This window comes from Polypterus senegalus, chromosome 8 (genome assembly GCF_016835505.1).
Source record: "Polypterus senegalus isolate Bchr_013 chromosome 8, ASM1683550v1, whole genome shotgun sequence".
Lineage (NCBI taxonomy): Eukaryota > Metazoa > Chordata > Cladistia > Polypteriformes > Polypteridae > Polypterus > Polypterus senegalus.
Window position 1 is genome coordinate 167035963 of NC_053161.1, and position 24932 is coordinate 167060894.

A 24932-nucleotide genomic window follows, 5' to 3' on the forward strand; every position below is an offset into this window, starting at 1 on the left:
CTACAGACCACCATCCTATACTGCTTAACTACACTTTCCCCTGCCACCACTTTGAAGTCTTCAGTCTCCTTCAGATCAACTTTTCTGCATAGGATGTAATCTACCTGTGTGCATCTTCCTCCACTCTTGTACATCCCCCCATGTTCCTCCCTCTTCTTAAAATACGTATTCATCACAGCCATGTCCATACTTTTGGCAAAATCCACTATCCTCTGACCTTCTTCATTCCTCTCCTTGACACCATACCTACCCATCACCTCCTCGTCTCCTCTGTTCCCTTCACCAACATGCCCATTGAAATCCGCTCCAATCACCACTCTCTCTCCCTTGGGTACACTGTTCATCACTTCATTCAACTCACTCCAAAAATTTTCTTTCTCCCCCATTGCACACCCAACTTGCGGTGCATATGCACTAACAACATTCATCATCACACCTCCAATTTCCAGCTTCATAATCATTACAATATCTGACACTCTTTTCACCTCCAAAACACTCTTGACATACTGTTCTTTCAGAATAACTCCCATCCACACCGTGATAGAACAATTTGAATCCACCTCCGATCAACCAGACCTTTTTCCCCTTCTATTTAGTCTCTTGCACACACAATATTTCAACCTTCCTTCTCTCCATCATATCTGCTAACTCTCTCCCCTTACCAGGCATACTCCCCACATTCAAAGTTCTTACCCTCAGTTCCACTCTCTTTACTTTCCTCCTCTCCTCCTGCCTCCGGACACGTCTCCCCCCTCTTCTTCTCCTTTGGCCAACAGTAGCCCAATTTCTGCCAGCACCCTGTTGACTAACAGTACTGCTGGCGGTCGTTGTTAACACAGGCCTCGACTGATCTGGTATAGAAATTTGTATTGTTGTCCGCATATTGATTTGGCAAAATTTTACACCGGATGCCCTTCCTGACGTAACCCTCCCAATTTACCCGGGCTTGGGACCGACACAAAGAAACACACTGAAATGTGCATCCCTTGTGGCTGGGTTGCTTCACTTCGCAAACTGATAAACGTACACCTTCTGTTTTACTCAGTTACTTACTTATGCCACTGGCCAACAAAAATGGCGTAAAAAGATGCTTTTCCCTTTTCTTTCTTCCCGTTTTCAACAACTTGCCAATCAGGTTAAATCTGGGTAAATTCCTAAAGAAGTATGTTCACTTGTTACCTGCAGTTCACATACAGTTCCATACAGAACATTGCTTCTCTTCTCATTACATCTTCACACTTCCATCTTACAATCCTTATTTCTATTGCAGGCAGTTTCTTTTCAGGCACTTTTCTACCTGCACAGGTTTCTGATCCATACAACAAGGCTGCCCTGTACACTGTCTTATACCCTTCACTCTTGCCCTTATTCTTTGCTCTCATTGAACTCCTGATGCATTTTCCAATTTTTCCAGCCTGATTAAATTTGTGGATTATTTCTGAATCTAACTCTTCTTCCTGTGTTATTATTGTTGATCCTAGGTACTTGAACTTCTTCACTCTTGTTAAGACTTTATTTTTATTGGAAATTAACTTCTCCATCTTGTTTTTGCCCTTTAAATCTTAGATACTCTGTATTTTCCTATTAATCATAAAGCCTATATCCTCCATTGCTCCTCTCCATTCCCCCAGTTTTTTTTTTCACAGTAGTCTTAGAGGTGCCACATTACAACACAATACACTACAATTTATTTTTGTATAGCCCAAAATCACACAAGAAGTGCCATGATGGGCTTTAACAGGCCCTGCCTTTTGATAGCCACCTAGCCTTGACTCTCTAAGAAGACAAGGAAAAACTCCCAAAAAAAAACCTTGTAGGGAAAAAATGTAAGAAACCTTGGGAAAGGCAGTTCAAAGAGAGACCCCTTTCCAGGTAGGTTGGGCGTGCAGTGGGTGTCAAAAGTAGGGGTCAATACAATACAATACACAGAACAGAACAAATCCTTAATACAGCATAATAATATTAACAGTAGATGATATCACATAATACGATTTGGATATTTTTAGAGTCCTGGAGACCTCATCCATCAAGCTGCCTCCCCATTTGGCCATTCCACGGCTGAAACGTTGCTCGCCAGCCAATGAAAGGACCCCTTTTCCCATGATTCCTGTGATCCTCCATCAGGGATGACTTTACCATAGGCAGGCAAACAACTTGGCAGGTGGGCGTGGCACCAATGCCACATTTGGGTACCGAGAAAGAAACAGAATAGGTGAGGGTTAGTATTCAAATATAATTATCATGTTACTTATGTTATAGTGCTAATGACTAACAACAGAGATGCAGTATGTACAGTTAATCAGCAGCTCTAGTCAGGATATGCTAAACTGAAGTAGTGAGTCTTCAGCCGGATTTAAAGGCTGAGACCGAGGGGCATCTCTTATGGAAGCAGGCAGACCATTCCACAGTTTAGGGGCCCTGTAGCTAAAAGCTCGACCTCCCACTGTTATTTTATTAATCCTTGGAATCCTAAGCAGACCGCATCTTGAGATCTTAATGTGCTCAGGTTTGTAAGTCATGATAAGTTCAGACAAGTAAGCGGACCTTGGCCATTTAATGCTTTATATGTTAAAAGGAGGATTTTGAAATCTGCCCTAAACTTAACTGGGAGCCAGTGTAAGATTTAAGAACTGGAGTTATGTGTTCATATTTTCTTGTTCTTGTAATAATTCTTGCAGCATTTTGGATTAACTGGAGGCTGTATAGAGAACAGTTTGAACAGCCAGTGAACACCGCATTGCAGTAGTCAATCCTACTAGAGATAAATGCATGAATTAATTTCTCACAATCCTGTTTATTTAGAAAGCGCCTTAATTTCCTAACATTTTTAAGATGGAAAAACATGTTTTGGAAACTTTGTAATATGTGCTTTAAATGACATGCTAGAGTCAAAGATAACTCCTAGATTGCGGGCTGATTCAGTAAAATTAATTGGGATTCCAACTGAGTTAAATGATGACAAAATATTGCTGTGATCAGCGTCATTCCCTCCAACAATTAACATCTCTGTTTTATCTGTATTTAAAGACAAGTAGTTCTCATTCATCCATTCCTTTAATTCACTAACACAACTAATTAAAGACAACATCGGAGAAACTTCATTTGATTTAAATGAAAGGTATAACTGGGTGTCATCTGCATACGAGTGAAAATTAACATTATGTTTCCTAATGAGAGATCCCAGTGGAAGCATGTAAAGTGAAAACAGTAAAGGTCCCAGTACTGAGCCCTGCGGACACCATATTGAACTTCTGTGTATAATGATGGAGTACTGTCAGCACATTTCTGTACATATTGGAATCGATTTGATAAATAAGAACTGAACCAAGCGAGCACGGGCCTGTAAGCCCAACATCGTTTTCTAGCCTGTGCAGTAAAATAGAATGGTCAATGGTGTCAAATGCTGCACTTAAGTCCAACAACATAATTACAGTGGAATTTCCTTCATCAGAGGATATCAGAATGTCATTTACAACCCGTGTTAGTGCGTTTCTGTACTATGACCAGTGCGAAAGCCAGACTGGAATTTCTCAAATAAATTGTAATGCGTAAGGTGTGACTGAAGCTGACTGGCGACTACTTTCTCTAGTATTTTAGAGAGAAATGGTAAATTTGAAATAGGCCTATAGTTATTTAGTATGTGTGGGTCTAGGTCTGACTTTTTAAGTAAAGGTTTAATGACTGACACTTTTAGTGCATCAGGTAGTGCCATGCAGTAATGAACTATTGATAATGGTTAGAATAGGCTGCAAGAACATCCATTGCACTTTTACTAGTTTTGTTGGCACTGGATCTAGGGAACAAGTAGTGGGCTTCATTTTAGTAATTAAAGTTAAGACTTCCTGCTCAGTTACAGGATTAAAATTACTAAAGTGCTGAATGCAATGTGGCAGGGTCTGCTAAGCTAGTATTTGGTTTGTACTGTGATGCTGAGATCTGGGATCTTATATTTTTAATTTTCTCATTGAAGAAGTTCATAAAGTCTGTACTGCTAATATCTGTTGGTATTTTGCACTGTTGATCTGAATTCCCATTTGTTAATTTAGCCACTGTCTAAAAGTACCCTAGGATTTTTATTATTGCTATCTATTAATGTAGAATAGTATTCTGAGCGAGCTTTAAAGAGGGCTTTTTATATTTATTAACACTCTCTGTCCATGCAATTTGAAAGACATGTAGCTTTGTTGTTCTCCATCTGCTCCAGTTTTCGACACTCTAATTTAAGAGCTCGAGTGTTTTCATTAAACCAGGGAGAGTTTCTATGTGCTTTGATCACTTTTGTTTTAGGGAGCCACTGTGTCCAGAGCATCTCTCAAGGTCACATTATAATGTGATGTTAGCTGATCTAAATTGTATTCCACGTTTACATTTGATGTTAACTGATCTAAATGGTTTTCCACAATTACACTCGACTTACTCAAGGTATCTATAAATTTTGAAGCAGAATTACAATCTAGATGTCGCACTGTCTTTGTTTTAATCTGCGAGTTCGCTGGCATGGGCAGAACTAAATCAAATGTAATTAAGAAGTGATCGGAAATAACTTCATTTAATGGAGTAATATTTAAATTTTGAATTTCAACTTTGTAAGTTATAATTAAATCTAATGTGTGGTTATGATTATGAGTTGGACTTTTGACAATCTGACAAAGTCCTACTGAATTTAACAAATAAGTAAAACATTTGCTAAAAGTGTCAGTTTCCAAATCAATGTGTACATTAAAATCCCCCATCAGAACTACGTTATCATAATTTATAGCCAAATCAGATAGAAGGTTGCTAAATTCAGTCATGAACAATGAATATGGCCCTGGTGGTCTGTAGACTAGCACTAGAATTGTGTTGGAATCTGTTTTAATATTTAAAATGAATGCCTCAAAGGATGTAAAGTTGCCTAAATTTTTAGAAGTGATTTGCATTTTGTTACAATGAATTACAGTGGTGTGAAAAACTATTTGCCCCCTTCCTGATTTCTTATTCTTTTGCATGTTTGTCACACAAAATGTTTCTGATCATCAAACACATTTAATCATTAGTCGAATATAACACAAGTAAACACAAAATGCAGTTTTTAAATGATGGTTTTTATTATTTAGGGAAAAAAAATCCAAACCTACATGGCCCTGTGTGATAAAGTAATTGCCCCCTTGTTCAAAAATAACCTAACTGTGGTGTATCACACCTGAGTTCAATTTCTGTAGCCACCCCCAGGCCTGATTACTGCCACACCTGTTTCAATCAAGAAATCACTTCAATAGGAGCTGCCTGACACAGAGAAGGAGACCAAACGCACCTCAAAAGCTAGACATCATGCCAAGATCCAAAGAAATTCAGGAACAAATGAGAACAGAAGTAATTGGGATCTATCAGTCTGGTAAAGGTTATAAAGCCATTTCTAAAGCTTTGGGACTCCAGCAAACCACAGTGAGAGCCATTATCCACAAATGGCAAAACATGGAACAGTGGTGAACCTTCCCAGGAGTGGCGGACGACCAAAATTACCCCAAGAGTGCAGAGGCGACTCATCCGAGAGGTCACAAAAGACCCCAGGACAACGTCTAAAGAACTGCAGGCCTCACTTGCCTCAATTAAGGTCAGTGTTCACGACTCCACCATAAGAAAGAGACTGGCCTGCAAAAACGGCCTGCATGGCAGATTTCCAAGATGCAAACCACTGTTAAGCAAAAAGAACATTAGGGCTCGTCTCAATTTTGCTAAGAAACATCTCAATGATTGCCAAGACTTTTGGGAAAATACCTTGTGGACTGATGAGACAAAGTTGATCTTTTTGGAAGGCAAATGTCCCGTTACATCTGGCATAAAAGGAACACAGCATTTCAGAAAAGAACATCATACCAACAGTAAAATATGGTGGTGGTGGTAGTGTGATGGTCTGGGGTTGTTTTGCTGCTTCAGGACCTGGAAGGCTTGCTGTGATAGATGGAACCATGAATTCTACTGTCTACCAAAAAATCCTGAAGGAGAATGTCCGGCCATCTGTTCGTCAACTCAAGCTGAAGCGATCTTGGGTGCTACAACAGGACAATGACCCAAAACACACCAGCAAATCCACCTCTGAAAGGCTGAAGAAAAACAAAATGAAGACTTTGGAGTTGCCTAGTCAAAGTCCTGACCTGAATCCAATTGAGATGCTATGGCATGACCTTAAAAAGGCGGTTCATGCTAGAAAACCCTCAAATAAAGCTGAATTACAACAATTCTGCAAAGATGAGTGGGCCAAAATTCCTCCAGAGCTGCAAAAGACTCATTGCAAGTTATCGCAAACGCTTGATTGCAGTTATTGCTGCTAAGGGTGGCCCAACCAGTTATTAGGTTCAGGGGGCAATTACTTTTTCACATAGGGCCATGTAGGTTTGGATATTTTTTTTTTTGTCCCTAAATAATAAAAACCATCATTTAAAAACTGCATTTTGTGTTTACTTGTTATATTTGACTAATTGTTAAATGTGTTTGATGATCAGAAACATTTTGTGTGACAAACATGCAAAAGAATAAGAAATCAGGAAGGGGGCAAATAGTTTTTCACACCACTGTATACAGCGTAACAATTTCTAAACATTCAGGCAAACTGTATGTTTATCCCATTTTCTTACTGTAACTGGGTCTTTCAGTCCCTGGTAGCAATCAGACCTATTTTAAACAAGAACTGAAACAATTAACACACTTTGTTACAGATATAGCAAGAAAGGTCTATCTCATATTAACTTTCAGGGGGTAAAAGACTATACTATATTCTAATATCTATTACTGTATAGGAGTCAAGCAGACACTTTATGAATTTAACTTCAAGCATTCACTTTCTAAGATTGACTGTTACATCAAGTATACAGTACATCCTGGTATTCCAACAGCACACAGCTCCAAGAGGATAGCTCTTGGAAATCTAAATCAACTTAGAATACAGTCATCATCATCATCATCATCATCATCATCATCTGTAAATACACACTCTCTTCTATGGAATTCTTGAATTGAGTTCCTTTATTGTTATTGTATGGTACAATGAGATTCAATATGCCAATATAACCTTACTTAGATTTACAATTCAATTGAAGGATGGTCTTTGGATTGAAACTGTTACTGAACCTGCTTGTGTGGGCAGGAATATTTCTATAAGACCTATTAAATGGTGGAAGATCAAACAGATGGTTAATAGGGTGAAAAGAATGTCTAATAATGTTAAATGCCCACTTCAAGCAATGTGATCTATAAATGTCTTCAATTACTGTCAGCTGTTGTCCTGTGAACTTCTCTGCTGTTTTAGTAGCCCGCTCAAGAGCTCCCTGTTCAACTTTAGTACAATTGCCATGCCAAGCTGTGATACAGTAGGTCAATAGGCTTTCTGTAACACACCTGTAGAGGTTGACCAGCAGCTTCTGGAGCCAGTTTACCTTCCAAAAATTGGAAAGTGCAACCAAGCAAAGAAGGAGACAAACTCCTAAAACAATGAAAGAAAACATGCTGAAGATTCTTTCACATTTATAGACAAAGTTGAGCAGGAAAGGAACAAAGCATTACCTACACCAGAGCCATGAGCACACCAACTTTGATTCAGAGAAATTGTAACTTAGGACAAAGCCTGCTAATGTATTGTGGTTTTAGTATCACCGTAACTTAAAGGTAATAACCTTGTGAAGAGTAAGTTCGAACTTTTGTACATCCGTTTCTTCCTAAATCTATTAAGAAAGTACATAGCAGCAACTCGCACACACAGAAAGTCTGTGTGGGCTGCGGCAAGCCAGGGTAGACTAGCTGTGAATATATTAATACAATGGTATCACACTAGACACTAAAGAACTTCTCTTGCTTGACCACATGAAATGAAAGATCAGAATTCATAAGGTTTGCGCCTTTCCCCATATGAGAGAGAAAAAAAATCTATCTAAGCCAAGGGATAACATTCATAAGATAATGATTTGCATGTTGAAACAAAGTAATGGGATCGGATAACTCGTTTACAGCTAATCCACTATGGTTTTAGTGCCTTGGTATATTACAAGTACATTTGTGTTTGTTTTTTGGAGTAAAACCAATGTGTGATGCAGAAAAAAAATCTTTGATAAAAAAAAAGTAATGAGATTGGAGAGTTGTCTTGAGTTGTGTTTATTTCAGTTGAAGAATGCTATTGTGCAGTGAATAGTTGTTTCTTATCTGCTCACATTATCAATGTGTATTTACTTAAATGTATGCATTTCTGTATTTCTGCAGATTTACAAGAGAAGGGCTATATCTATCCTCCATCATTTATTCAAAATTCTCTTCAGTGCAAGCCGCAACAGACAGTACATGATGAAAATTTGAACATATTGACTTCTGGACCAGCAATTTTAATACCAAACACTTTACAGTTTAATTCCCCCTGCAATTTGTCACTATCAAGGACTAATATAATAATTATTCAACAGAATTTGAAAAGTTCAGATTCCACAACGTTGCCTACTTATAAAGAGATGAGAAAAACTGTTAAATGCAAATCTAAATTCAAAGATAATCAAATGAACTATTTAAGACAGAAATCATTTTGCTGTTCTATATGTCAAAAGCAATTCTCTAATAGTAGCCTTCTTAAAAGGCACTTTAGAATTCACACTGGGGAGAAGCCGTATTGCTGTTCTGTATGTGGAAAAAAGTTCACCAACCATGGCAGTTTTCAGACCCATACTAGAATGCACACTGGAGAGAAGCCATATTGGTGTGCTGAATGTGGGAAACGATTTTCCAGCAGGAGCAATCTTCAGACCCACAAAAGAATTCACACTGGAGAGAAGCCATTTTGCTGCTCTGAATGTGGAAAAGGATTTTCCAAGAAAAGCAGCCTGCAGTCCCACTCAAGTGTTCACACTGGAATGAAGCCCTATTGCTGTTCTGACTGTGGAAAAAGATTCACCAACAATAGCAGTCTTTACATCCATGCTAGAATTCACACTGGAGAGAAGCCACATTGCTGTTTTGAATGTGGGAAACAATTTTCCAAGAAGAGTAGTCTTCAGACCCACACACGAATTCACACTGGAGAAAAACCATATTGCTGTTCTGAATGTGGTAAACGATTCTATATGAGTAGCCACCTTCATGCCCACACTAGAATTCACACTGGAGAGAAGCCATATTCCTGTTCTGACTGTGGAAAACGATTTGCCACAAACAGCAGTCTTCAGATCCACACAAGAGTTCACACTGGGAAAAAGCCATATTGTTGTTCTGAATGTGGCAAACAATTCTCCAACAATAACACTCTTCATGTGCACACACGAATTCACTCTGGGGAGAAACCATATTGCTGTTCAGAATGTGGTAAACGATTCTCCACAAAGAGCATTCTTCGGGTTCATATAAGAATTCACACTGGTGAGAAGCCATATTGCTGTTCTGAATGTGACAAGCAATTCTCAAGTAACGGCAGTCTTTTGAAACATGTGAGAATTCACACCGGAGAGAGGCCATACTCCTGCACTGAATGTGGCAGACAATTCTCACAAGTGGGCAATCTTAAGACCCATATAAGAATTCACACAGGAGAAAAAAAAACAAGTGCCAAGATATGAAGTAAAACAACTGAAATTGTACCCGTGGTGGTGGGATTAACCAGTTTTATTAAATAAAAAAGGTCCATCTGGATGCCTTACCAATTACCATCACTCCAAATGAATTACAGAAGGAGACACTATTAGGGACAATGTAAGTACTATGCTGAGTACTGGCAGCAAATCTAAGAGAATAACAACAGTAGCAATGCAAACGAAAAAAAAAAAAATACTTTGTGAGATCAAGAGTGAGGTTCACTTCTGTTTTGAAAGTAAGCAAACCAAGCAATTGTTGAGACGTTAACCCTGAGAGAAGCCATCAGACAGGAGTACCTTGCAGAAACACACAAGAATTCACACCAGCGGGAAGAAGGTAGGAGGTACATGGAACCCTCGTGACAAAGATAAAAGAACGAAAAGAAATGTAGTACAAACATAAGATCAGCAGGACTAAATAAAAAGGATGTTGAGGCTCATCTTGACATTCTTCCATTCTTCATAATACCATATAAACTACAAAAGGAGGCATTATTAGGAATAATACAGGTATTGTACTTAAACCTTGCAACTGATTTAAGAGAATAACAGTAGCAGTGGTTATATTCAGGATGTCACAATGACCCATAATTCAGTACCTAGTCAATACCAAAACTGCTAAAAACGGAACAGTTTACAGTAACTGTAATACCATGTGAGCAGTCGTGCTGCACTCATTCATGACTACACATAGATGAATTACTCCAGAAGGTACAGCAATATGTGTGTTTGAAAATAGCTCAAAGTAGTGATAATACAGCACAGCATTAACACATGTCTTAAAGAAAAAGAGAAGAAGTCCTCTCTGAAAATGCTTTATGTGTGAGGCAGGAGACTTTCAGCGATTGTGAAAATGTACTTATTATTTTTATTTATATAATAATATATAAATAAAAATAATAAGTAATAAATAGTATAAATGCAATCTAATTCACAATGGAAAAAGAAATGAACCGACACATCATCTTCCTGGACATCAACATTGAAAGGAATAATGACGCCACCCTGACCACAAGTGTTTACCATAAAGAATGCTACGCAGACAAGATATTACACTTCGCCAGCAACCACCCGGTATCTCATAAACAGAGCTGTGTTAAAACTCTATTCAGAAGAGTCCACACCCATTGTAATACGAAGGAGACAAAAATGAATGAAAGACGCTATCTCTTCTGTCTTTTCACTTCAAACGGATACTCAAAAACATTCATTAATCGAAGCTTACACAGAAGACGCCATAAAACTCAGCAAACAATCGACTTCAATCAGAACCCCCACCCCACCTGGCACTCACTCCCTTATCACCACAATGTGTCTGAAGGTGCAGCACGCATCCTGGCCAAGTCAGGCATCAGAATAGCACACAAACCCACGAACAATCTGCGCACGGTCCTCTTTAATGCCAAAAACAAGAAATCGACAGCAGAAACACGAAGCACAGTGTACAACATTCCATGCAGTTCGTGCCCAGCGGTATACATTGGACAAACATCAAAAAGAATCACAACACGTATACAGGAACACCGCAATGCCATCAGAAGGGAGGACTCACGATCACTGATCTATACACACACTAAATCAACAGGACATACACTTAACTGGGACAATGTACAAGTAAAATTCAAGGCTAGTACGAAAAGTGACAGAGAGCTGGCCGAATCCTAGTTATCAAATGTGAACGCCATTAACAGACACTTGGACATAAATACAGCATAAACTTAAGAAGAACATGTTCGTAATAAATAAAACTTTACAACCAATATCCCCCCGACCCCCCCAATCAAACTGACTTAACGTAAATTTTTTCTATATATTGTCTTTGACTCTTATAAGTCTAAGCATTATCCTCGGATGAAGACCCCTGGAAGGGGCTGAAAGCTCAGGAATAAAAATTACTTTATGATTCGTGATTTATTTTCTCCCTTTATGGATCTCCAGCTGCAAATAATATTAAAGTCAAAACACACAAACGTAGGCTTTTGTAATTGCCATGTTTATCCCAAATAGAAATAAATTCATGCATGTTTTGAGGGCACAATAATGTGGCTGTTCAACTTATTTGATTTGTTGTGAAACAAATTTGTTAAAGTAGATGAAATAATGATGAGGTGAATAACTTTTTATTACAGTGTCCTACACAGTTGGGATAAAGAAAATGCAGGGCTTCGATTCAATCTGTTTGACTCTGTTTTCAGTTCATCTGTGGCTGTTAGTTAATTTGAATGTCATTGAATTTGATGTCCTTGACTTCTGTTTATTATATTCATCTTGACTGACTTAATCAGTTTTGTCCTGGCAGTTACTTTACATGCCATTGCTGATATTGAAGTTTTCCATGTCTTTCTTTAGTGCCATTAAAACAGCAGGCTATGGAGACAGGCCATGGTATTTCCAGTAGCTTTAAACAAAAAAATTCAAAACCTTAAATGGCCTCAGACCAATGGCTGTGACATCACTAGTTATATAGAATTATTGGAAAATCTCTCAGAGAAAGCGGACAGAGAAAGCTCAGGCTTCATTTTATTAAGTTCAGTGTGCCTACCCGTCTAATAGAGGGACAGAGGGCTGTCTTGAAACCAGACCACCCTGGCCCACTACCGAAAGCTCAGGCTAAAAACTAGATCAGGCCAGAAATGACCTGAGACTCAAATAATAAAATATTAAAATTGACCTGTGATGATGTGGCTGTTAATTTGGGGAACTCTGGAAATGAGTAATTGTATCTGATCTTGAGGGCTGTAATGGCAGTTATGCCACCTTTTTCAGTACGGCACAAGAAGAACTGATGGTTTTCCTCCAACAAGTTCAGATTCTGGAAACTAATCTCTTAACTGTTACATTATGTTATAACAAACTAAATATTTCCTTAACAATAATGTGTTTAAATCATACTAATTAGGAAACTTATGCTTATGTCAGTCAGGTCATGTTGGGGAGCATTTACTGGTACAGCATGTTGACGCAAGAAATATACATTTTAATTATGTGGTAGGGACATACAAAGAAATTGTTTAGTTTAAAAAAAGGAAGAATGATACCAACTTACAAGGGAAAGTCCAGGGTGAGACAAAAATGATCAAGAAATGGGCGATCTGGCCAGTAGGACATAAAGTCCTTCTTAACAGAAACACAATGAGATTTGTTATAGGGGATGTTCTTGAAGAATCAGTGTCATCGTGCTAAACTATTATAAGAATATCATTTTTCTTTTTTTTTTTTGCATTTAATCTTTTTAATTTTGTATTTTATTATTGTGCATTATTAAATACACTAAACAGTTTTAATATTAATTTGGTCTACAGTCTTGTATCTTTCTGGTCTCATAAGTTCAGGTTTATGTCACTTTATAGGTTCCATTGAAGGCCTAAGCAGGGTTAGCGATGTTAAATCCAGGCCTGTAAACCATATAACGTCTTAATGCCAGGTGCCAGGTCCAAAAATCTGGAACTGCAGGGCGACCCCTTAAAGTGTTGTAATGTTACCATTGCCTCCACATCTCTCACCCCTTAGCCTGGGTAAGAGAGCCATTAACCCGGGTATCCCTCCAGGTCCAGCTCTAGACAGGACGCCATTGTCACGTTGCTTTGTTGGATATGTAACCGCTTGGAGGGCATCAAGACTCACGAGAGGCTCCTGTTTGTAGACTGCTCTTCAGCTTTAGACACCATCACACTCTACCTTCTTACAGGGAGACTTCTGTCAATGTTTTATAAATCTGGTACTGAATCTGGCTTTACCTGTTGGGTTTGGAAATATCGTAAGTCAGAAACAAAAACAGAATAAATCCAATTATTCAATTAGCATCTCTTTTAGACAGCCCCATTATGCAGACATTGGACTCATTCGCATGGGACTGGTTAAAGGAGAATGCAGTAGTAAAGTCCTGAACAAACTCTATTCACCAATTTCTACTAGAGCCCTGGTCAAAAGCCAGAAGTTTATTTTGTTTGGCCTCTAAGGTTGTAGTTAGGGTTTAGGATTGGAGGAGCATTCTGTCCGCGTTAATTACCCACTTCTGGAAGCCACTATGTATCCCCATTTTTGACATGATTAAAAGGCCACCTTGCCCTGCCATCTGAATTTGACAGGTAATATGGCTGCCATTACACTGCTACAAGAACAAGCTAAGGATTGTGGGTTATGTGAATATTTCAGACCCTTCTTTTAATTATGAACTCAGAGGGTAAACATCTAGAAATGGTCCTTGCTTGTCCTTTACACAAAGTTACACACAAGTTGATCGACCCTGATGAAACTGGCTTCATTAGCTCCCAGATAGTTTCAGGTAAGTTTTGGGGGTTTCTGCATGTTATTAATTCTGCACAGTTATTTCCCCTTGGGATTAATAAAGTATCTATCTATCTATCTATCTATCTATCTATCTATCTATCTATCTATCTATCTATCTATCTATCTATCTATCTATCTATCTATCTATCTATCAGTTGCACTTTTCTCACTTGCAGTGGAGGCTTTTGATCACCTGAACTGGCCTTTCTTGTGGCAGGTTACAGGGAGACTGGACATTTCTGAACCTTACAACATTAACATACACGAAGATCTAAACTTCTCTAAACACACAGAGAAACAGAAACTTTACAAATGTGGTTATTCAGTAAAAGTAACTTCTCATTGTATACAAGTTTATGGCCTTCCAGGCTTCTAAACTACCTTGGGAATCTTAGCCTTTAACTTGCGATAGACAAAAATGGATGGGTGGGCACAGGAATGGAGAGCTGTTCCTTACATTGCTGGGTGGTTATTATAGAAGGATGACATGGATGGATGTACATCCCAGCCAGCATCATTCCTATTCCCTTTCACAGTCATAGTGATGATATAATGAATGGACAGAAGGAGACAACCTGCTATGAACATTTGTTCCCTTAGTGGCACTGCTCCTCTGGCATGTCTCTGGTTTGGTCACCCGCAGGGCTCCATGAGAAGTATAGTTCTGAAAAGCAGCCCTGTTGTGTTTGGTTCCTCTTGACCCATAAGTGCTTCCTGGGTGCAATGTTCTGGCACTAGAATGACTCCTGGGTCAGGTATAAAAGAAGCCACTTCACCTCAACCAGAAAGCCAGGGTTAGCAGAGGAGGAGGAGGATGACAAAGCTCACCTGGAAGGAGTGGAAAAGAAAAATGGCCACAGTTGTGTGGATTGTGAAGAAGATGCCTGTCAAAAGATGCTTCCTTAAATAGATATTTCTTTGAACCCAGAACTTTTTGTGCAGTTGTATCAGGCGCTTGGGGCACACAAGCTGCATAGTCCTAAAGCCTGCTGCTGTAAGGGATGTCCCATTAATCCAGACTGAAGAATTATTATTTTAGTCTTGTATTCCCTGATTAAAGCTCAAATGGAGAATCCTTTATTAATAAGCTACAGAAAAGGACCAAGTGTTGTGACAATAATGGCCAAAACATCCACACCAACATAATCAACTAAATGAAGAAATTAAGAAAAATGTGATAACTAACCTAATAAATGTTCAAGACATTCTTAATTTACTGAATCAAATAATCCCTTCCACTATTCAAGCTAGCTGGCGATAGCTGAAAATAGCCATTGTGTGGTGTGAACAGTAGGGGGCATTTCAGCACCCCAACCTCCAAGCTCAGTCTCACAAACACAAGTTCCAGATTCAAAACAATTGATTTATTGTACAAAATATCTTTACAGGTCAATCAAAATCAGAAGCCCAGACAAAAGTTCTTCTTTCTCTCTCTTTCTCTTATCCTTCCTTCCTTCCTTCCTTCCTTCCTTCCTCCAGTTGAGTGCTGTCAGCTCCTCTCCTGACTTCAACTCGCCGGTACTGAAATGAAGCTGCCTCCTTTATGCAGGACCTGGGAGTACTTCCTGTGTCATGAGACTGTCCATCGGAAACACTTCTGGATTAGGCGGAAGTCCCATGAAATAGAGACCATTAAGTCTTTCAGCACCCCCTGGTGACACCCATGGAACCCAACAGTGCTGTTCCATGGGACTACAGTTACCAACATGCCCTGCATGTATCTGTTGTGACAGATAGGGGGCACTATCATCCCCTTGAACCCTTGGATCAGACACCAGGTAAAAGTCCAATAATTTGTTTTATTACAATTATAATGTGCAGAAAGCGCCCTCTACAATACACATAAACAATAATACTACAATAATCAATAATCAATCCTCCACACCCAGACGCATTGTCATCCTGCCACCCGACTCAGCTCGTCTGTCTGGGATCTCCCACAGTCCTTTATAGTCCGAGACCCGGAAGTACTTCGGATCCTTCAGTCCATGTGATTATCCAGCACTTCCAGGTCAGGTGAAAACTCCTTTTCTTCATCCCGGAAGTAAGTCATTTCTTCAGTCCATGTGACTGGGATGTACTTCCAAGCTGGAGGGAAAGTAATCCTTGTTCCTCCCTGCAGCGTCCTCTAGCAGTCCACATGGTATCCACTCCATTGTTGAAAACTCCAATGTCCAGGATTCACTGCTCCATCTGGCGGCCTGGGGGTATTGGCCGGGTTGAATGGCCGGCCATATACCACACTGTAGAGGTACGGTAACCCAGAGACACTGCCACCTAGCATTTTGGGGGGAAAAAATAACCTGAATAAGTTGTCTTCCCCTGTCCTTCCATTGTACTGGCCTCCCAGCTGGGTACGAATCCTTGTTCAGTCCTGGGCAGAATGTCAGTCTCTGCAGGTGACCCATTACAGTGGTTAATGTGGTTTAAAAGGATTTTTATCATGACATAGTAAAAAAAGGAAATAACTTTGTAACATTTAAAGTCAAACTATGAAAGATCTAGGGTAGACAAAAAAGCCTGCTTCAATGTAAAATTTCAAAGAACATGAAGATTTTGGGAACAAGTCTAATATCGTGAAGAGCAAGTCCAAAGCTGAGCTGAAGGTAATTTATTAATGCTAAAAAATAAATATATTCAGAAAAAAATCAAAGTTTTCAGTAAGGCATGTCACGTATTAGAGTTGTGTTCCTATCAGCAAAAATTTGAAGACTGGCTTGGTGTTTCTGTGATAATGAGAAGGCCAAGCACCCAGCTCTCTCGTCCTAATATCACAGCATTTCCACCATTTTGGAAAGGAATCGTGTTCAACCAAACATAAATCAATGAAACCGGAGTCGAAAGGGTAATGTTGCAGTCAAAAGTATTTTATGTAGGGCATCATTCATTTTACAATGTTTAATATCACAAATCTATAGCAGGGGTCCTCAATCACAGTCCTAGAGGGCCGCAGTGGCAGCAGCTTTTCCTTCCTTCGGTCCACGCTGATAATGAAACTTGGTATTGAATTATTTGGCTTTTTAGTGCATTCATTCACGCAAGAGCAATTTCCTTCTCTGAAAACATCATCCATGTGTTTTGTGGACCAGAATAGATTGAAACGTAATGGTCCTTCCAATTCCCATCTCATTTATTTCTAAACATTTTTAACACAGATACTTCATTGTGCACATGCACAGGTTAAAAAGGAAGCCCTTCTTCTGGAGAGCTGCTGGTTTATGGGTTATCTGCATTTCATTATTAAGTAATGTCTGGTTGATTAAACAGGCAACAATTAAAACTTAACTAAAGCTGCTAAAAACTAAAACAGGCAGTTAAAGCTTCTGAATTGTAACAGGCCAGAGAACTAAAATGCCAAGAACTGTATTGCTTTAGTAGTAAATAAATGGGTTCAAATTAAGAGAATGGTCGAAGTGAAAACCTGCAGCCACTGTGGACCTGCAGAACTGTAATTGAGGACCTCTGATCAACAACGTAACTAAAATTTGTCTTTGATGAATGAAAGCACAAACAAGGCAAAGAGTTAAATAGCAAGTTTCATTATCAGCAAGGACTGAGTTCTAATTGGGGAAACCCTCCAGGACAGTGACTGAGGACCCCTGCTCTGTAGACAATTACATGAATCATGGCCAAATGGAGCGCAGCACAACTGTGCATGTTTCCAGTAAACTCACATAGCCAACATGTGCCTTTACATGTTGGTTTCTTTGATTATTTCATAGATTACAAGTAAATGCCAATGTTACAATCTGTACAAGTCTCGTTATATTCAACGTACAACATTGAAACATCTTTGAATGGAATTGAGGGACAGGGTTTTGGGTCACATGCACTCACCTTGGCCCATCTCAGATGACAGAGGCTGTCCGTGTTTCTGCGTATGTCAAACCACTGGAATGTGGAAAACCTTTGTGGTGCCGTACAGCAGTGTGCTGCCTGACAGGCCTCAACATCACCGTCTACCTTTTAATTAACATCTTAGTCATTTCAAACACTGAATGGGGCGCTTACAACAAAAGCAGTCGGACACCTGTGAGCATCACATATTAGTTGTATAAAGTGCATCCGGAAAGTATTCACAACTTTTCCCACATTTTGTTATGTTACAGCCTTATTCCATAATGGATTAAATTCACTTTTTTCCTCAGAATTCTACACACAGCACCCCATAAAGACAACGTGAAAAAAGTTTACTTGAGTTTTTTACAAATTTATTAAAAATAACAAAATTGAGAAAGCACATGTACATAAGTATTCACAGCCTTTGCCATGAAGCTCCAAATTGAGCTAAGGTGCATCCTGTTTCCCCTGATCATCCTTGAGATGTTTCTGCAGCTTAATTGGAGTCCACCTGTGGTAAATTCAGTTGATTGGACATGATTTGGAAAGGCACACACCTGTCTATTTAAGGTCCCACAGTTGACAGTTCATGTCAGAGCACAAATCAAGCATGAAGTCAAAGGAATTGTCTGTAGACCTCCCAGACAGGATTGTCTCGAGGCACAAATCTGGGGAAAGTTACAGAAAAATTTCTGCTGCTTTGAAGGTCCCAATGAGCACAGTGGCCTCCATCATCCGTAAGTGGAAGAAGTTCAAAACCATCAGGACTCTTCCTAGAGCTGGCCGGCCATCTAAACTGAGCGATCGGGGGAGAAAGGCCTTAGTCAGGGAGGTGTCCAAGAACCCAATGGTCACTCTGTCAGAGCTCCAGAGGTCCTCTGTGGAGAGAGATGAACCTTCCAGAAGGACAGCCATCTCTGCAGCAATCCACCAATCAGGCCTGTATGGTAGAATGGCCAGACGGAAGCCACTCCTTAGTAAAAGGCACATAGCAGCCCGCCTGGAGTTTGTCAAAAGGCACCTGAAGGACTCTCAGACCATGAGAAACAAAATTCTCTGGTCTGATGAGACAAAGATTAAACTCTTTGGTGTGAATGCCAGGTGTCACGTTTGGAGGAAACCAGGCACCGGTCATCACCAGGCCAATACCATCCCTACAGTGAAGCGTGGTGGTGGCAGCATCATGCTGTGGGGATGTTTTTCAGCGGAAGGAACTGGGAGACTAGTCAGGATAAAGGGAAAGATGACTGCAGCAATGTACAGAGACATCCTGGATGAAAACCTGCTCCAGAGCGCTCTTGACCTCAGACTGGGGCGACGGTTCATCTTTCAGCAGAACAACGACCCTAAGCACACAGCCAAGATATCAAAGGAGTGGCTTCAGGACAACTCTGTGAATGTCCTTGAGTGGCCCAGCCAGAGCCCAGACTTGAATCCGATTGAACATCTCTGGAGAGATCTTAAAATGGCTGTGCACCGACGCTTCCCATCCAACCTGATGGATCTTGAGAGGTGCTGCAAAGAGGAATGGGCGAAACTGACCAAGGATAGGTGTGCCAAGCTTGTGGCATCATATTCAAAAAGACTTGAGGCTGTAATTGCTGCCAAAGGTGCATCGACAAAGTATTGAGCAAAGGCTGTGAATACTTATGACCATGGGATTTCTCACGTTTTTTTATTTTTAATAAATTTGCAAAAATCTCAAGTAAACTTTTTTCACGTTGTCATTATGGGGTGTTGTGTGTAGAATTCTGAGGAAAAAAATGAATTTAATTAATTTTGGAATAAGGCTGTAACTTAACAAAATGTGGAAAAAGTGATGCGCTGTGAATACTTTCTGGATGCACTGTATGTCATGGAATGAAAGGGCTTTCTGCTTACAAAAGCAAATTCGTTGTGTGTTAGTCTTTCATTGCAACATGTGTGTGGTCAAACACATTGGATGAATTAGGAAAATTGTTTGTGTGCCTGACCATAAGGAAATGCAAATATCTGGGTAGCATCTTAATTATTCCATCCCATACAGATAGTAAGACACGCCAGCTCTGGAATGACCGGTCAGCCCATCTCAGTCGCACAAATACCCCCCAGTTATTAAGATGTGTAACTGAGTAGGAATCGAGTGATTTCTGCACGATCATCTCTGTAATGTGGATTCATCACACACCGCCAAGACGATGGCTTAGGATGTGCAAATCAATTGATAAGCCAGTCATCATCATGAGCTAAACACACTATGGTCTGAACACACACCTGAATGACTGAAACACAACAAAATCAAAAAGAAAGAAAACATCTGACTTGGCTGAAAATGGCATCCCATTGAGAAATAAACAAGACAAAATAAAGATAAGAAAAGAAACATTAAAATGTGTTTCTAAACATTCAAAATCCCAAAAAATGAAACTATTATGCACTGTACTAAAGAAAAAAAAAATACAATCACTACAAATTGGAGGAGAGGAAAACTATTAAAAACCTCAGGTCCAAGAACAAATAAAGTTCTTTTTGTACGTAGATAATTAAGAGGATTCAAAAGGTTTGAGGGATGGCCAGCAGTTCAGTCCGGCCGGGACGTCCCTGAAAGAAAAGAATGGAGGAAGGCAGCCTTTTCAGGGCACTGCATCCCCCTGGACAAAAGGTGGCAGCTCCCCTGGATGGCAACGGTTCCCCGGATTGCCTCAAAGCATCCTGGGATGTGGAGTCCGTTTCCTCAGCCCTGTTGGGTGCCGTGGGTGCCACCAGGGGGAGTTCACAAAGAACCTGGGGACTCCTACTGTTACGACAACCTGGAAGTACTTCGTAGTCACGAGGACGGAAGCCCGCCGTACTTCCGGGATACTTGAGGAAGGATGATGTGGCGTTGAACCCGTGTGAAACACTTACGGGCTATGGACTATTTAAAAGACTGATGAAGACCCAGCAAAGAGACCGAGATTTAGGAGGTTGGGTGACTAAGCTGCAGGGAGTGGAGGATTGATTTATTGTATTGATTATTGTTGTGATTATTAGTCTTGGAGAATTGTGGAGTGTGCGGTGCGTTGTGCACATTATTTGAAGAAAAATATTAAAAGTCTTCTTGGTACTTTTTACAAGTGTGTCTCGGACGTCTGTCTGGTGGGTTTAGCGGGGCAACAGCGCCTCTAGTATCCAAAAAGGTTTGTACTAAAGGCAAAAGATGGAGCAAATATTCAAGTAAGTAAAATAAAACAATACTTTAAAACCATAGCAGGGATCAGAACCAAAGCAGAACTCTGATAAAGAAGAAAAACACAAACCAAAAATCAGAGCTCACCCACAATGCACTGCAGCTTCTCCTTTTATACTGCTGGCCAGGCCCCAGGTGCAGCAGTAGGTGGCCCCTCCCCCTTAGGGTCTACGTCAAGAGGACAACACACAAAAAACTGCACACTGTAAACTGCTAACTAACACAGAAATACTTAATCATTAAAAGACAACATAGGATCCAAGAAAATAACCCAAACTTAAAACATCATCACTAACACGATACACAAAGTGATATCTGAGAGACAGCAAGAGAATTTGTAGCGGTGCTTCATGATTCATGTTGTCGTAAATGTATTTTGTGCTGAGTTTCATCTTTCGTTGTGTCGTCCTGTTTACATGGCCTGTGTGTATGTAAATATGCTCCCCTGGAAACACAAGGGGAAGGATAACACTGTGGAACCGTGGTCCCTCATGATAATTGGTCCTGTCAATCCCATCACCTGCATCCGGCCATTCGCTATTTAAACGAAAGGACAGAAAGAGAAACAAACATCCCGTTCTACTAGACCGCCATTCCGCTCCAGAGACAGGAGAAAGCAGCGATCCAAATCCTTCACCCCTTTATCCACCTGCCACTTTCAATGGCCGACAATGACAGCATTGCACCGCAAAACTCCAGGGTTCTAGATTACGCCACGTACCATCGCGATGGTAAGCACGGTGTTTCTTGTTTTTTGGGGAGAGGCGTGAGCCATCATTTTCATCCATGTTTTTTCCGTAGGGCACTTTTTCCAGCTGAACCAGGTTAACAAACATTATCCATTTTCCGTTAAATCTTCTGGACTTCTATGTGCGTTTTGTGCTTTCTGTGAGTCTGTCCTGTTCAGTGTGGGGTCGAGGGAGGATGTGTATATTGTATATTAACTTTGTGCTGCACCTTTTCTTTTAAATATTACTTTCTGCTGGACACTTTTGGGTTTGAATGTGATGTCGGGTTTGGTTGAGATATGATGTTTATATTGTTTGGAGTTTGTTCATTTCTTTCTTCATCAATATGCTGTATACTCACTTTATTATTTTACATACTGTTTGTTTTTTGGCTTATTTTTGATCGTCGATTGGGGGAAGTTTATTTGGAAGAAGTATGGCTTGTTGGGTCTAACGTCCTCAACTTGCCAGGCCACGGGTCTTGGTGGTGCAGCTGCTGGTTTTGGAGAGCGAGTCAGCCGTTACACATTGAATAAAAAGAAAACCCACTTGAGCCATGGATGAAACCCTATTGGAAACACAACCTACGCCAGGGAGAAGGCGCATTGCCCGACGGCCTGTCTGGGTTTCAAAAGTCAGGTGGATGCATCGGCGTTGTCTCTGATGTCCAGACGGATAGAACTTCTATCACTCTCAGGTAGGCCATCCTTTTTGAATTACCATTTTAATCTTCTTTTGTTTTTCTGTCTTTCCTAAAACTAGAAAAAATATTATTGCCGTTATTTTGGGGGTTTTACCATCCAATGAATCTAGTTCTGAAAGCAGAATTTTATTTAGAGCTTCCATTTAGAAGGTGAGGATTTTTACAATGCCATTTTGTTTAGGCGATGGGAAACACCATTTTGTGGCTTTTGTGTCAACTATATCCATGGAGATTGTCCCATGATGCACCGAGGCCATGACGGTTTTGAGATCATTGATGTGCCGGTATAAATCACTTGTATTCAAGATTGAACCTGTGAAAGAAAAATGAACTGCTAGCAAGCTACTAAGAGTTAAAAGCTGACAAAGCTGTTTTGCTCTAACAGCAGGTTATTCATACAGGCGTCTGTCATAAGACAGGGTGCAGTAAACTGATCGAGGACAATTTCCAGTTTCTTAGGAACGCGCCTGTTAGACAAAAGAAAGATGGCTTTTTTTTCTTTACAGGTCCCATCTGACATGTGCACAAAACAGAAATGGATGGCTGATATAATATAAAATGAAATGCTTAGGAAAATGATATTATGCTTTTTAATAAGTAAGAGGGGAAGGGAGAAAATATAAAAAGTCAAGTCAAGTTGGGGAGCATGCAGTGGTACAGTGCATTGCCACAACCACTACACAATGAAACAACTCGGGATCCCGGTTGGCAAACTCCTAGGAAGACACGCATTCCAGTCCCACCCTTCGGAAATGACCCTCTATCTGCCACAGGTGGGTGTTACGTGGGCGACCCCTTGGCCTGGTCCAGCCACTTGGGTCCCCAAGAATGAGGATCCTACGAGCTGGGTCACCCTCAGGGAAACGTGCCACATGGCCGTAGTGCCGTAACTGACTTTCCCTCACAATGCAGGTTATGTGCCTCATTCAAGGCTCCATGAGCAACACAAAGTTAAACCAACCGTACTCAAGGATTTTCCAGAGAGACACAGTACCAAAGGAGTCCAGTCTTCATTTCAGGTCACTGGATAGCGTCCATGTCTCACAACCATATAAGCAAGACAGGACTCTAAAGACTTGGACCTTCGTCCTTTTGCATAGATATCGGCAGCGCCACACACCCCTTTCCAGTGACCTCATGACCCGCATGCTCTTCCAATTCGTCTACTGACTTCATAGGAAGAGTCACCAAAGACATGAATATCACTGCTGAGGTAAGTAATCCTCTCCACAAACAGACACACTGCTGATGGCTGTCCCCAAGAGGTCATTAAAGGCCTGGATCTTGGTTTTTATCAGGACACTCGCAAGCCCAGACACTCAGACTCCTCACTCAGTCTCTTAAGGGCCCCAATCAGAGCCTCCATTGACTCAGTGAAGATCACAGCATCCTCAGCAAAGTCACAATCCATGAATCTTCACCAACAGATGCCCCACAGCCGCTGGACCCCAAGACCCTGCCCAACACCCAGTCCATACAAGCTTTGAACAGAGTAGGAGAAAGAAAAAACACACCCCTGATGAACCCCAGAATCAACTGGGAAAAACACAGAGGTCCTGCTTCCACTCTGTACAGCACTCACAGTACCAGTGTACAGGCCGGCATGATAACCAGCAACCTTGAGGTAATCCCACGAACCCTCAGGATGTCCCACAGGGCAGCTCGATCAACTGAGTCGAACAAAGGCTGCAAAGAAACTCTGCTGACATTCGCGTTTGCGCTTCATGAGAACCCTCAGTGCCAGGATGCAGTCGATGGTAGACTTCATAGGCGTAAAACCAGATTGTTCCGGTTACTGGTAGGTGAGCAATTGATCATGGATCCTATTGAGGACGACCCTAACAAGGACCTTATCCGGCACTGAGAGCAGTGTTATCCCCCTGTAGTTGCTGCAGTCCTTCCCTTTCCAGATAAGGTCGACAAGTCCCGTTTTCCAGTCAGTTGGGATGATGCCAGTCTCCCAAATAGAAGCAAAGATTGATTGCAATGTCAGGAGGACAGCCTTACCACCAGCCTGGAGAAGTTCACCCCGGATACCACAGATCTCTGCAGCCTCCCCCCCTCACCACCTCAGATGGTTCACCACCTGTGCAATCTCAGTGAGACTGGGGGGGCTCTCTGCTAATTGGAGGATCAGGATCAGCCTCAAGAACCGTGGACCCAGAGATATCCAACGTCCTAGCCGGAGGATCTCAAAATAGCCAGCCCAGTGAGTCACAACTGCAGTGTCATCTGTAAGGATCGTTCCATCAGCCGCCCTGACTGCGACTCTCCGAGGAACAGATTCAGATGTGCGTAATGTTTCGATTCCTCTGTAAGCAGGACCTGGGTCGCTAGATCACAGATGGTGTGTCACTTGCTCACAGATTCCTCTAACAAACGCCTCTTTATCTGCCCTCAGAGCCTTCGCAGCCGTCCCTCTCAGTTCCCGGTACAGACCAGAGTTGCCATTGAGCCGTGCGCTGCGACTCCTCTCGATGATATCCAGGGTGCCCTGAATATATAAATATAAAAAGCTGTCTGAAAAGCGGAACTTCGCTCTTCTGCTTTCCCAAGCATGAATCCTACATACTCATCTGTGA

At 40.9% G+C, this 24932-nt stretch overlaps 1 protein-coding gene across 1 annotated transcript in view; it reads left to right on the forward strand.

Moving 5' to 3' along the window:
• Positions 1 to 24932, forward strand: part of LOC120534469 (oocyte zinc finger protein XlCOF6-like) — a 67745-nt gene that overhangs the window by 5764 nt on the left and 37049 nt on the right. Inside the window, exon 3 of the mRNA XM_039762068.1 lies at positions 8230 to 9552. Coding sequence (XP_039618002.1) covers positions 8230 to 9552 — 1323 coding nt within the window. The remainder of the gene's footprint in view (positions 1 to 8229; positions 9553 to 24932) is intronic.